At 42.5% G+C, this 15,486-nt stretch overlaps 1 protein-coding gene across 3 annotated transcripts in view; it reads right to left on the bottom strand.

Moving 5' to 3' along the window:
* Window positions 1-15,486, bottom strand: part of Sv2c (synaptic vesicle glycoprotein 2C) — a 134,346-nt gene that overhangs the window by 75,397 nt on the left and 43,463 nt on the right. For 2 of the 3 annotated variants that reach the window (XM_059276322.1, XM_059276323.1), the window contains exons 2-3: window positions 15,085-15,265; window positions 1,677-1,828 (exon numbers count right to left, since the gene is read on the bottom strand). The exons of the other annotated variant lie outside the window; for it this stretch is intronic. In XM_059276322.1, coding sequence (XP_059132305.1) covers window positions 1,677-1,828; window positions 15,085-15,265 — 333 coding nt within the window. The remainder of the gene's footprint in view (window positions 1-1,676; window positions 1,829-15,084; window positions 15,266-15,486) is intronic. 3 annotated transcript variants of the gene reach the window in all.

Genomic DNA, 15,486 nt, shown 5'->3' with positions numbered 1-15,486 from the left:
AGAGAGGTTTGGCTACAGCCAAGAAGTGGAGATGCCACGAGAGGATGGGACAAAGGATAAAGATGGTTTAGAGAGGGCTAAGTGGGGGCAGAGGGGAGGGAGGGAAGGAAAGAGAGAAAGAGGAGAGCGAGTGAGGGACAGAGATAGAGAGCTAGAGACAGAAAGACAGAGAAAGAGCTATCTCCCTGAAAGCCGTGCAAAAATGATGAATGGGGCTATAATTTTGCCCACCCAGAGGATACCTTACCTTTTTAAGGTTGAAGTCCCACCCGTATTTGCTACCAGGAATCACAATACTAGAGTCACTTCAACATTTCGCTCATGTCAAGCCATTGCTTTCCTTTATTTGCTACAGGCTATCAAGCCTGGTATAGGGTTGGAATCAGACTCCCACAGTACCCAGGAGGGACACAGACCCTCCACAGGGCATTGTCCGGAGTGAGCACACCAACCACCAGCAGCGTTGACAGAGATGTGACTTCCCATCTCTCTTGAGGCTGCCGTACATTTCAGACACACACAGGTGCCGGTTCTGTGTCAGCCCCTGTCTGTCTTCAGACAGCTCCACCGGGACGGAGCAACATTGCTGTCTCAGAGACCATGGTGGGCAACACGGGAGTGGTGGCACTGCTTGTCCACGCTCCCCAGACCCTCTTATCAGTTTCTCCTCAGCAACCGCCCTTCCTGCTTCGCTGAGCAGTAAAGAGCCGCATTCTGAGCAACTCAGTCAGTCTCAGAAAACGCAAGTTTCAAGTTGCTTCATCTACAAACAGTGAAGTACAGGCATCAACAGAAGCCAATTCAATGTACAAGGAAGAGGAAGGAGAACTAGCGGGTGGGACTTCATTCTCGGCTCACGGCACAGAGCTCCTCATCCTCTGGAACTGTCTAGGTGATAGGGATGTGTCTTTGTTCAGATGAGGCTAGTTTTGATGGGTTCCTGGGTGGAGCGGGTCACCAGAAAGACATACCACAATTATGTGTCCTTTGGCTAAAGACTGGGTTAGTAACTGACCGTGCCCATGAATTATGAGATTTGGAAGCTTCATGCTGCTGAACTCATGAAGTGCAAGGAGAAAGGTGAACTTGGAGAGGGCATGGAGGCCCTTCAGCCTCTCCACGTCTTCATCTGGCAGCTCACCTGTGTCCTCTGTAACATCCTTGATAATAAACTGGGAAATTCAAGGTAGGCATGTCCCTGAGATCTGTGAACCATCACAGAAGCCAGCTGATCATGAGGAGGAGGCGGGGGGGAGAGGTCAAATTTCTAGCTGGCCAGTCAGAGGAGGCCTGGACATGCAGCTGGCATCTGAAGCATCGGAAATGTGTCAGTCATGCAGGATTGAGTCCTCAACCTATGGGACCTGACTCTGAACCTAGGTCAATGTCAGAGATGTGTTAGACTGAAGCAGCTGCAGCTATGGGGAAAATGGTGGCCGAGGTGACCAGAAGCGCTGTGCAAGAAGAGTAGTACAGGACTCTTGCCTGTTTTATCCATACGCCCAAAGGACCATTTGACACAGTCTTACTTTGTGTAGACCTTTCCATGGAAAGAAACACCTCCTGAGCAGTATGAATGGCAGACACCTGACTCAGACAGTACTGTCCCCAAGCCAGAGCTCGGGACACAGAGGAAGCAGACGGAGAGGGAAGTTAAGACATGGCCAGCGCCTTACCGTAGTGCGGGATGATGGCCCAGGCCATGGCCGAAGCGTAGATTCCACCAATCATCCAGAACATGCAGAGCCAACTGAGGTGCTCACCCCGTTTCTCCCGGGCTAGGACTTCAGCAAAGTAGGAGAACACGGTAGGGATGGCGCCTCCAATCCTGCCAAGAAGTGCAGAGAACACATGAGGCTGGGACAGCTGCCGTGAGGTAGGAAGGGCCAATCCAAAGCAGACTCTAACAATATATATTCTCTCCCACTGCTGACATAGCAAACAATGTGCATTTTCTATCATTTTATAATATGCGTTCATGGCCAATCCATGACTACCTCACCCAAACTTGAAACTGCAATTAAGCTATGTGGGCAGCAGGTGGCAGTGGCACCCTACTCATGAGGTTTACAGCTTCACTTGCAGTTCAGAGCGGGTTTATGCTCAGTGTTGGATCATCTACATCATATTCATTAAACATTACAACATTCTGGTGTTTTTTAAATAAGTACCTTGACTCATTAAACAAAGAGAAACACTGATGTGTCTCATCCATACGACTGTTGGGAATTTTGGGCACAGCTGTAAATATCTCTAGGGGGCTGTCCTCCATCTTTAGTCCCTTGTTGCTACCCCACAGCAGGGGGTCTTGTAACCCCATGGGGTGATGTGTCGGCAGACATGCTGCTGACAGATTGGTTCTCACCGTTGTCCAGGAGATAGGACAGCTGAATCAGTATAAACATAAGGGTTTGTACCATATATGTACCAAACATGATCTTTTGTTCATTCCTCTGACTTAAAAAGGAAGATTTTACTATATTTACTTATTTGTGTGTGTTTGTGTGTTTGTACATATGTGTGGGTACCCTTGGAGACCAGAAAAGTGTCAGATCTCCTGGGACTGGAGTTACATATATCAGGTGGTTGTGAACCACCCACGTAGGTGCGTCCAACTGAACTCAGATCCTCTGGAAGAGTAGCAAGCATTCTTCACCACTAAGGCATTTCTCCACCCCCATCCCCCACCCCACCCCCCACCCCCCACCCCCCACCCCCGGGAAAGGGTCCTGATAAGAAGAGCTGGTTGACTTGAAGATATGGTAAGACTAGTGGCCAAACTATTCAGGTGAAAGACTCTGAAGTAAAAGGTCGCACAATTAAAATTTTGTCTAGTCTGGTAGGTAGGTGAATCATAGATTTCATCGTAATTTCAAAAAGATCTTGAGCTTAAATTTTGGAAAAACTGCCTCAGAAAATATTACTTTTATTTGCTTCAAATTATTATCTTAAATATATTGTTTTAGGCTGGGTGATGGTGGCGCACGACTTTAATCCCAACACTCGGGAGGCAGAGGCAGGCGGATCTCTGTGAGTTCGAGGCCAGCCTGGGCTACAGAGTGAGTTCCAGGACAGGTTGCAAAGCTACACAGAGAAACCCTGCCTTGACAAACCAAATACATACATACATACATACATACATACATACATACATACATACATACATATATACATACATACATACACACATATATATGTGTGTGTACATATATATGTATATATACATACATATGGTTTGATGTTGAGTTGTAGGTGCTGCAGTAGAGAGAGAAGAGCATCAAGATGTTAAGTCTTTATTTTCCAAAGGAGCAGAGGGTTCAGCTTTCTTGGGAAAGACTGACACCCAGCTAGTTCACTCCAGTTACTTTATTCAAATCCATAAAAGGTTAAAAGAGGTTGGGAAAGGTTCCAACTACCGAAGTTCTCTTGCTCTTGCTGCCCATGAGAGTAGACAACCCACACAAATCTCAGTCCCTTTTGATGATGGCTAGTCAGGAGTGTTTAGCCAGGTTTGCCAGGAGTGTCTTAGAACCAAGGTCGGTGCAGCTGCAAGCTCCCACCCAGCACCAAGTGCAGATTCTCCAGAGACATGACCTTTCTTCAAGGTTCAAACAGCTCAAAACAATGTCTCAGTCTTTACTGATCAACCCAAACATAGCAAAGGCTTTGCTGAAACATTTTTCTCAAAGCCAGACACAAGGGTCTTTCTATATATTCTACTTAAAGTAAGACATAAAGGCTTTACTTACATATCACTACATACACACACACATGTATATATATGTATATATGTATACACACATATTTGTATGTGTACACACACACATATAAAGATGTCAAACAATAAAACCAGGGTGTAGAGCCAGCACCTACAGATAGAGCCTAAAAGAATGTATCCATTCATTTATGGTACCATAAGGTAAATTGCTATTGACATTTTAAATAATGTAATGTCAAAGAGTAAAACATGTCCATCCATTTAACAACTGAGTTTTGTTGAGCCTTTAATACAATAAAGGACTATTAGTCATGCCCTCAGCAAATGCAATTTCAGGAAAGGTCATTCTGTAGCAAATTGGCCTGACCAAATGAACCATAGGACATATAACCCTCTGCGTTAACTGGGAGGTCAAAATATGGCACCATTTTAAGTATCTGTCCCTACTTACAATGATGCTGTAGTCATCCACTGTGGACACGGGCAGACGGCTCAGGTCAGTGTATTCAGTCTATGAGCCGTGAAATTTAGTAACTTAGTAATCTCCATAACATCTTAGAAAATTTGATAGAAATGTATTTGATTGTAATTCAAGGAATAAGGAAAAACAAACATAAGTCCATTTTGTGAAACTTTTATTTCTATAAACATTTGTGGTGTACATTAACATATATAGTTATATGTATTATATACATGTATTCGTGTGTATTGTAAAGGGCCATAGTATCTGTCTTTCTTTTATTTCCTTCTTTCCCTCTACCCCCTCTTTCCCTTCCTTCCTTGCTTGCTTTTCTAGTGCTACAGATCAATCCCAGGGCCTTGCGCATGCTTTGCAAGCACTACACCACTGAACAGTATTCCCCAGACCCACAGTGAATGTCTTGGTAAGAGTTAGCAGTAAGTTAGCGGTGGTAGCGCACACCTTTAATCCCAGCACTCAGGAGGCAGAGGCAGGTGGATCTTTGTGAGTTCGAGGCCAGCCTGGTCTCCAAAGCGAGTTCCAGGAAAGGCGCAAAGCTACACAGAGAAACCCTGTCTCGAAAAAAGAAACAAAAAGTATTCTAATAAAACACATGGTGGTTAACATCAGCACACACATGGGCAGCAAGCAGGTCCCAGTCCACCAACCACATCCCCAGACAAGAAACACGCATGTGGTAGGCAGTGAGAACTGGCTGGTTCCATACCTCAGTGGACTCATCATTCTGCTTGGCTTTTTGAGAAGCTCATGCTAGGTCACTTTTAAAATTCATCACCGTCTGAACAGATTTTAAATGGCTTCATTACAATACACATTCAGCTTTCACAAACCCAGATCCTCATGCACATATGGTAAAAGCCTTTACCCACTGGGCCATGTCTCTAGCCCTGGCACCAGTTTTCAGGGCATAAAAGAAGCTCTAGTTTTGACTGACTCTTCACATCCTAATTAATAGTTTCTCAGGATTCTGGACACTCTGAATGGAACAGCTATAACTCATACTTCGTGAAAGCAAAATTACATGCCAAGATATGCCAGGCACCCTGAAACTGAGATAAATGTACTCCAACATGGCTAAAATTTTAAGACTGCCTGTTAGTTTTCAATAAGTCAGAGTTAAAAAGAGAAAAATGATGTATTCAGTAATCAAGCTCGTTTTGATGCATTGCCTTTTTCTAAGATGGTCCTTTTTGCATGGATGATTCTCAATCTGTTTGTACACCAGGGTGCAAAGAACTCTAATTAAGGGTAAATGAACCTGAGGAGTTAGTGTGGGATGCCAGTAAATCCTTTGCAAAATTCTCTATTCTCCAAGATGTATAAAACAATCCAACACTCACTCTCTTATTGTGGGCTGGTCGTCTATTTTAGGGAAAATATTGCCATCTTCTGTAGCCTACTCTATTCAGAGGAAAACCATCCCTTTGTGCGACCATGTTCCCTGTCTCTGGTATTTCATACTCCATTCAGAAGTAAAGGGGGAAACTGCCTGGTGTGTGCCTTTGTGTCCCCTCACCTGGACCGGTGGGCTTACACCACATATTTACTCCTAAGATTTTCAGACTTTTCCATGTTGAAGTAGGTGCACCAGCTCTCCTGGCCTGTGCTGTTCTGAGGACTTAAACATCCTGAAAAACAAGGGCACACACCCCTTTCCAAGTCAATCTGACCACTGAAGAAGCTGAGGATGCTGAGTTGTAAGCAGTGAGCCAGCATACCTCCCAGTGTTTCTGAGGTACCATGTGCCTCAGTCACTATGACCAGCCTTTCCTCAAATGCCCTGGTGGTCCTTATCACAGAAAGAGTTCACTTGGGACTGATAAGAAGACGCTGGGAAATCCTGATGGACATTCTGGAGCTTCTAAAACACCTGGATGTCTTTCTTAAAAATGTTGTAGCTGCAATAATTGCCATCAATAAAAATTTATTGGCAAGAGGCAAGGCAGGTGCACTTACATCTTGTAAATATAATTTAATGTATACAAAAACTGGTGATGGCAAGATAAAGCTGCCCACAGCCCGCCCAGCCTTCAATGTTTGCAAATTAAAAAAAAAAAAAAAGGTTTGCTGTTGCTGTTTTACTACAACATTTTCAGTGAGGGTCTAATCAGCATTTACCATAAAGAAAAACAACAACAAACAACAATAAATATGGACCACAAGAAGGCAGAAGTGGAATCCTTAGGCATTGTTGGTGATAATGCAAGTTAGTCAGTCATTATAGGAATCAGTATTCTTGGGTTCCTCAAAAATCTGAAAATATACAATCCAACTACAGTATTTCTTGGTGTTACAACAAAGGAATCTAAGTTGGCATACCAAGCCACACCCGCACTTCTGTGTCTAAAGTGACACTGTTCACAGCAGCCAAGATGTGGAACAACCGTCTATCAACTATTAATATATTGGGCTGGGTGATCCTCTTTTCTTGGAGAGCTGTTCTATTTGTGAGTGGATAAAGTGTGGCGCATATTCACACGGAGCTGTATTCAGCCATGAAGAAGAATGAGGTTATGGAATTTGTGCATGACAAGATCATCCCATTGGCCAAATAAATAAGACTCAGAAAGACAAATATGGTATGTTTTCTCTCAAATACAGAAATAAATGAACAAAGTGGTACGTTTAACACCAAGCAAAAGGAAGACACTTTGGGGAGGAAAGAGGACCGCGGGGGCGGGGTGGGGGTGGGGCAGATGAGAGCGGTAGAAAAGCAGACATGAGCAAAGCACAATGATGCCTGTGTGTGAGAACGTAATGAAATCCATACGCTCACTAGAAAAGTAAACTACGAGGGGACGACACATTAACTATTTGTTTTTGATGATGGTATTTACCACATTAGGATAAAGTTTCTGAGAACACAACAGAGATAAATATTTTGGTGGGAGTGCTCACAGTCCATGTATCTATCAGTAGCTCTTAAAAGTGGTTTTAGCTTTTGTTTTTTTTTCTCCTTTGACCCATGGCTGTGGATGTCTACAGATGTCTAGAGCTATTCAGAGGCAATGTGAATTGTTATGACTCAGGATGCTAGACATCTTTCAATGAATAGGACAGGTCCCCAGGAAGAACGAATTATGCAGCCCAAAGTATTAACAGTGCTAATGATGAGAGGCAATTACAATGAAGGGAGATTTAATGTGAAAAATATAATTGGTTTCATATTTTAAAAATCCATAACTCAAGGATTAAGTAATTATCTTATACTATTTGATGGGTGAGACATCCCTAAATTCCCTTACCACAGAAACCTTATTGTTCATTATATCATGATAGCTAGCTATGAAAAGCTGCTCAAGCTCCTTTCTTTGAAGCTAATCTGTGATGGATGTTTACATAAATAAAGCAATCAGAGCAGAGTGGTTTATAAGGAACTTCCTCAATATCAGACATTAAATCTCTCCTATGAGCTTCCAAAAATGCCAAATCTTAATTATCCTTGGTAACAAGAGGCACAGAAGAAATAACCATTGAAATCCACATTATACAGGGTGAAAATTATCCAGCAACCAATGTATATAAATATGCACAAATTAACTGAATATCAATAATTGGCAGCTTAGGGTTAGGAAAATAAATTTTCAAATAATTTAACAATATTAATTTTAGTAGGTAACGTTAACTGAAGGTTATTTACAACAATATTTATAAAACTATACAAATAAGAAGTTATAGATGGAAACATATTCCTAGAGTAAGTTGGGACTTTCCTCCAGTACACAGACCTCAGTATGTGTATGATTCAATTTGGTTAAATATCATAGAACATATTTACTTGTTTTTCTCAGTAACCTAAGATGAAGTCACGAGTGGGACATTGTGTAAGACAAAGAACACATGAGCCTTGCAGGCAAGATTCCCCCTCTTTGGGGAAACAGGAAGAAGTTACATAAGTTGAATCAGGACAGTGTAGCAGGTGATAGAAGATGTTGAAGATTACTCTCTGCACAAGCTTGACCATCCTGATCCTTCAGTGCTCCAGTCCCAATTGGGGGTGGTATGTTCATACTGAGTTATGCTGGCTGCTACGGCTTGATGAGTTTTGTCCAAAGGCCCATGCACTCCAGGCTTTGTCTCCAGCCTACCCAGTTTTGACAGGGGATAGAACTTTTGAGGTGGGATCTAGCTGAAGGTGTCATGTCATTGAAGGATGTGTTCTGGAAGGGAGTATTTGAACCAACATCTTCCAGTCTTTTTAAAATATTTCTTCTGTTTTTGATATTACAATATAACTACATCATTTTCTCCTTCCCTTTCCTCCCTCCAAACTCTCTCATAAATTTCTCCTTGCCCTCTTTTAAATTTGTGGCCTCTTTTTTCACAAATTGTTCTTACATGCATATATGTATATGGCTATACATATGTATATTCCTAATTATAACCAGCCCAGTCTGTACACTGTTACTTATATGTATTTTTTTCAGGGCTGACTATTTGGTATTGGGTGGCCAATTGGTGTGTTCTCCCCTGGTAAAGACTCTCACTCTCAGCTTTCCTTAGTTGCCCGTAGATCACTGAGTAGGATGGAGGCCTCATATTCCCCCCCCCCCACACTTTGGGATATCTATTGTAGTTGTCCTTATTCAGCTCATGTTTAGGCAGTCCCGTTGGTGAGATGTTATGGGTGTAGCTTCTGACATTTGTAGAAGAAATAATCTCACAGCAAACTCCCTGATCTTCCGGCTCTTACAATCTTTCTGCTTCTTTTTCTACAATGTTCCCTGAACCTTAGGTGCATCTGTTGGGACTGGGCTCCACAACGCTGCATTTTGGCTGGTTGTGGTTTTCTGTAATGGTCTCTGTCTGTGGCAGAGAGAAGTTTCCTTGATAAGGGGTGAGGACTACCCTTATCTGTGGACATAGGGACAAATATTTAGAATGTAGTTAGGGATTATGCTGGTTTAGTAAAGTGGGGGCTGTAGGTGTTCCTCCAAGATCTATCTTTTTTACTTCCTAGCTTCCATGAGGCAAGTGGTTCACTCTCACGGGCTACCTGCTTGTTGGTGTACTGCCTTGCCACAGGCCCAAAAGTAACAGAATCAATCAGTTATTGACCCAAATCTCCAAAACAGCAAGCCCCCAGTGGCACACCACCTCCAACAAGAGCACATCTCCTAATCCTTCCCAAATAGTTCTACCACCAAGGGACCAAACATTCAAATATATGAGGCTCATGGGAGCCGTTCTCATTCAAACCACCACAGGATTCTACTTCCTCTTTCAATTCTTCAGCAAACAAGTGACAAAGAATAATTTCACTCTAGGGGCTCAGGCAATGGTTCAGTGGGGAAAGTGAACCCAGGAAGACCTGAGTTCGCATCCTCAGCACCCAGTAATAAGCCAGGTTTGGCAACACAAGCCTATAATTCCAACACTGATGGACAGAGACAGGTGGATTGTGGGCAGAGAGTTGGACAGACAATTTAGCTGAAACTGTAGGCTCCAGGTTCAGTGAGAGATCCCGCTTTAAAAAAAAGAGGCAGAGAAACAACAGAGGAAAATTTTTCTTCAGACTTCAATCTCTGGCCTCCACATAGGCACCCAATGAGTGAGCATACCCACAAACATATGTATACATGTGTATAAAACACAAAACATATAAAGAATACTTTAATGACTTTAGTTATTGCTTATTTACAACGTTATTTTTAAATAATCCTTCAAATAATCTCTCTACCTTCCATTTTTGTTAGGAAGTGGGAAATTATGTGAGAACATAATTAAGGAGGTTGAGGTATCACTGTAAAGCCACATGTTCTACACAGACGATAAGAAGGGCTCAAAACCTACCAGGAGTGGGCGGACCTGGCAGCTTTTATTAAGACAAGCATTGTGGGCACATACAAAGAACAGTGGATGGTCTAGCCTGTGCCAGGCATCAGAGCCACAAATAACGCACTTGGGAAATAACCTTTTAATCCTTGCTCAGAATCAACAAAAAGGAGGGAAGACGTTGTGTGCCAGGCAAATTACATAGCAATCCAGAAGCAACTGGTTAGGCTTTAAATTGCACCCAGAAATAAAAAATCTCCAAGTAACAGCTCAAAAGATGTCAGCATCTATTTTAAACTTTTATTTTCTTGAGGAACCTCCACACTGATTTCCATAATGGCTGTAGGATTTTGCACGTCCACATGAAGCAACTATGCTGCTCTTGGGCATATACCCAAAGGATCCCATATCTCACCTGAGAGACACCTGCACATCCATGTTTAAGGCTGTTCTAGCCTAGATGAAAGAGCACAAACTGGAAACTCTCCGAGCAGGCTGGGTTGACACAGAAGACAAGGGTACTATACTGATTAGAAGGCACATGTTTGTTATAATAAATCAAGATAGAAATAATTGGGACAGGCACACTTACTGGTAAAGGATCTCCTCAGCCAGTGGAGAGCTTTAGTTCTCCAATCACCAAAACCATAATATAAAAAGGAATGTTTTTGACACAGGAAGTTATTTTCTCAATACTATGTAAACTATAAAGACAGTATTTTATAAGAAACTTGGTCATTTGAAAATATTGATTTTTAAACATAATTTGGGCAGATCTGTGCATTGCTAACAAAAGATGATAGCAAAAAATTTTTAGTGCGACTCTTCTAACTTGTTTACAGTCAGATTGGTTCCCCTAAGCCTTTAAATCTGTGGATACATATACACTTGCAGAAGCCTCAGGGTGAAAAGGCACAGCCACAGATCAGGATGCTGAAACTGTCTTGTATACAGAAGGTCTTAGAGCTCTTGAGAGAGTTGGAAGAATGCATTCCCCCAACACCTAACTGGCTCCATGAATAAGACAGAGGTGATTATTACAATTGTCTGTGAGAAATTATAAAAGCACACAGATACAATCAGTCACATCTTCTGCTCATGATCCCTCTAGATCTCTACTTACCCACCCACCTACCATGCCTCCATCTCCCCCTTTGCCCCTTCAAGCTCTGCACGAAGCAGACGACCACTTGCTAGAGCTGTAGACAAAATCATGTTTCCACCCTCCAGAGGCTCTAAGGATGAATTCTAAAGGGTGCATAAGGCTAATGTGTGATCATGGGATGTTCTGAGTGTGGAAGCTATTTTGCTTCATTTCTTTCCCACTGGGAACAACATTACCTTTACCACAGGGTAGACGGGGAGATAAGGTTTGCTAAAAAGGTCAACCTTTGCATCAGACAGCCTTGTAAAAGGCACTGTCTAAGATAGTGCCTTTCAAAAGAAATAATAGAGTGAGCAGAACCACGTGCATAATTATGTACTTTCTAGAAGAGATACTAAAACAAGGGGAAAAAACAAGGTTAATCTTAATATGTTCATTTATCAAGTATTATTACTTAACATATATTAACTGTAAAATTATCCATGAGATAGTATTTTTTTACATGCCCCAAGTCTTCATATTTGGGAGTATTAGCTCTTTGCACTTATAATAAATGCATTGCAGCTGGGTAAGCCACATGTAAGGCATTTGGTAGCTACCTGCGGCCAGTTGGTTGCCATATTGAACAACAAATCTTCTAAGAAAACATTAATCCTCTGTGTATAGTCTGGTTTGATATTATTTTTTAATTAAAGATCCAAGCACATGCCAGGAAATGTCTTTCCATTCAGTTTTCTGAGGTCAGAGATCTTCCTGGAACTGGTCTGTTAAAACATTTAGAAGTACCCATCATGTTTGGGGTTTGGTGGCACACACAGTCAGAGTCATTTCTGGTTGAGTCTTAGACACAGCAAGCTCAGTTATGACCACAAGCTTTGGAGCTGGACACCCTTGGTTTGAAACCTGGCTAGATCAGTCACGGTGTGCCCTCAGGTAGTTACCACACTTTGATGTGCCTTACCCTCCTCACCTACATATATAGACAACCATAAATGCATGATAGTATTTCCTAATGGGGACCAATGAGGTTTAGGTGAGTCAATTTGCATTGTGGAACCCATCACTTCTCACAAAGCAAGCACTATTCAGGTATTTAATAAGACATATTTTAAAAATCTTTAAAAAATTTTTAAAATTAGTTTTCACTCTTTCAATGTGGTCAGTAAATTATTTCTTAGGAGAAAACACTTTCGAATGGAAAACTGTATAGTTCTGAATCCAACTAAAAATCAGAAAACCCAGGGGCTATAGACCATTTGGAAAAAAAATAGCCTATCTGGGCTTTGATTTTCTAATTAAGGGAAAAATATTTTTGAATGTCTACTTCTTTAAAGCAGTTGTGTAAATAAAGCTCCTGGGAGAATCCTGGTTAGTGGCAAGAAATTGCACCACAGTGTTCCTGTCATCCAGTCAGTTAATGAGCACCGCACAGCTCTGAGGTGCGCGTGGCTGGGCTCCGCTCACACTGGGGGACACGATTCTTCTTTCATTTCCAGTGCACAGAAACAAAGAACTCTGGCTTTCACGATTGCTGCTCTTCTCCTCCCCTCCCTCCCCCCGACCATCATGCTCCACAGTGCCAGGTCCTCAGTGAGCAGCTCCCGATTCTGACATTGCCTGGCATCCTACACATTATCATTCCCTTAATTAACAGTGACTGGAAACAAATAATTTAATTCTGGGGCAAATGAAAATGAATTAATGGTGCCAACTCCATTTCCCAGCTTTCTAATTGTCTGTAACACAGGATAAGAGGGACGTGTGTTGCCTTGGTGTGAGATTCATTTGAGGAAATAAATGACAGATGGGCAATTAGTGAGATTCTATTCCTCACCCAAACAAACACTGATGTGCTCAGCAGGAAAATCTCTCTTTGTACAGAATAAACATTTGAAGTCACAAGGATTATGTCTGCTGGACACATTTATTTTCTAAGAGTGAACACCAAAGACTTGGCTTGGTGAAAAGAAGACACAAAGCAGAAATCTGAACATGGTAGCACACACCTGTTATGCCAGCACTTGAGATGCTGAGGCAGGAGGATCAGGTGCTGGAGGCTATTCATTCTGATCCTCATAGTGTGATCCTATCCCAGGGGGACCGGAGAGGGAGATGAGAACATGCCAGGAGCATATTTGGCTATTTAGAGACAGCAGCGAATCTCAGCCTAAAATCAAACCTCCCTCCAGTCCCTTTGACATTCACAGCAAAGACAACTGGAAGACATCCAAGCCTTGGATTTAGAATGTACGGGTAACTTAATTATGATGTTTGCAAGTTAGCAGAATGGAGTATAGCCATTCCCAGTTATAAATCTGCAACATGCAGGGTGTGGGCTCAGTGACCCTAGGATTTCTCTTTATGTTGTGATGTTTGCAATGAATGGACCTGGTGGGCAGATGCGCTGCCCAATGAGACTCTGCCACTGCCAGGAATAGCTTTTCCAGCAGAATATTCTGGAACCTTAGAATCAAGCAAGCACAAGATGGAGCTGGCGACTTCTTGACCCACTGTGAGCCAGACTTGAGCTAAAATGTCACTGATGACCTCCCTTCTCAAAGCCTCTCTGCTGACTGGTAGACTGCAATGTCACTTTGGTCTACTGGAATCCAGTCAGCGTCCAGTAAGCTCTGAGAAGTCTGTTTTATTTATTTTGTTTTTCTTGAGGCATAGTCATCCCCTTTGGGGAAGATTGTGAGAAATATTCACAATTAACTTTCACTGATGTAGTAGTGTCCTTCCTCACAGAGACTTGGCTTCTCCCTTATGCAAGGAGTTCTGGGTCTGTAAAGTAGTGCCTACTTGGAAGTTGACTGAGGAGCCATGCCTGTTTTCAATTATTTGAGTTAGAGTTTTGTTCATTCATTATGGAACATCTCTGCTTATACAGAATAAAAGAGAATTTAACAGTTCTCCATTTCACTTCTGGGAACCACATGACTTAGACGTCTACAGGTTCGGGCCATTGTGACCACACCTTGCTCTCCTGTCCTTTACAGTGCCTATGGCTGTCTTCCCTCAGGCAGTTAACATGTTGGGCAGTCGTCCTATATCTGCAGACTCCAGCCCTTCGGAGTCTGCTCAGCATGTACTGACAATATTCTGAAAAATATTGGTTTTAGTTGAGAGTATGTGTGTAAGAGAAATACATGCTGAGGTTCTCTGTCTTTGTAACACAGAATTGTGTCCTGCTCTGTAGGCTGTGATCAATGGCTGCTGTTGGTATGAGTTCTCAAACTCATAAACTATCCTGTCCCCCTATTTCATAAAAAAGGAACTACTGTTTCTAATAACATCTCGAAAAGACTATTGCTAAGTCGTCAATCTGGAGGCCAAAATTTATATTTCTACAAAATTTTCCTTATATTTCTACAAGTTTCTCATAGTCTCATAATCAGGCCACTGTGTTTTTTACACTTATGGATCCAGAGTAAGTGCATGCTTTGGTCTCTTTCAAGAAAATGGCTACATCATTGACACCTCTGCACGTGGTTAGTAGTATGATTCTAGTTAACTCTGCCCAAATCAGGAACTTACAGACAAAACTTATTATGTTTCCCAAAGCAGGCTTCCCCCCTAGTTAAACACATAGAGGCAACCTAGACCAATAAAGCCACAATGCTTGAGACAGCCTAATCCTGGATTTAAGAGCAGTCCCTAAATAATGTGAACCATTGTAGTAGGTACAGCTCTTTCTTACTTAAATCTTCAAAAGAAATGTGTTTCTGAATATGTGTTTCTGTGCAAGCAGAATTAAGCAAAACCAGTCCCCTAGAGGTAATTCACACCACCACCCGCCACAGGAGCATGGGTGCTTAGTGCCTTCTTGGATTTAAGTGTCTATAATCACACTTCTAAGAATCAACCTCGTGGCTTCTTGGGCTGACACAAAAAATAGAAGAAATGTGTTACCCGTTTCTCTCTTGGTGCTGAGATCTTTTAGTGTGAAACTGTACAATTGCGAGTAAACACGTTACTATAAAATAGGAAGGAGAAAAACCTTACCCGAATCCAGAAAGCAAACGACAGAGGAGAAAGAAGCCGTAGCCTTGCACAAACGAAGACAGGAAGGCAAAGAATCCGTTGACAGACATGCAAATCAGGAGCGACTGCTTCCTGCCCACCTTGTCTGCCAGTCCTCCCCAGAAGAAGGCCCCCACCATCATCCCGAGGTACACTATGCTGCCTGCAACACACAGAAGACAAAAGAGCACGTCAGAGGTTGGGAACCAACAGCACACGGAACAGCCGACGAGGCACAAATCACACTCCAGCACTTTGCACGGAGGTGGGGTGGGGTGGTGGGGGTGGGGGTGGTGGTGGGGGAAGACCTCTAAAAGTGCACCGTCAGGGAGATGCAGCGATTGGCTGACAGGTTGGAAGTCAGCTCTGCCAAGTCTTTGAGCA

The sequence above is a fragment of the Peromyscus eremicus genome, chromosome 11 (genome assembly GCF_949786415.1).
Source record: "Peromyscus eremicus chromosome 11, PerEre_H2_v1, whole genome shotgun sequence".
NCBI classification, from domain to species: Eukaryota; Metazoa; Chordata; class Mammalia; order Rodentia; family Cricetidae; genus Peromyscus; species Peromyscus eremicus.
The sequence above is the reverse complement of the archived record's forward strand: the minus strand, read 5'-3'. Positions and strand labels throughout refer to the sequence as shown.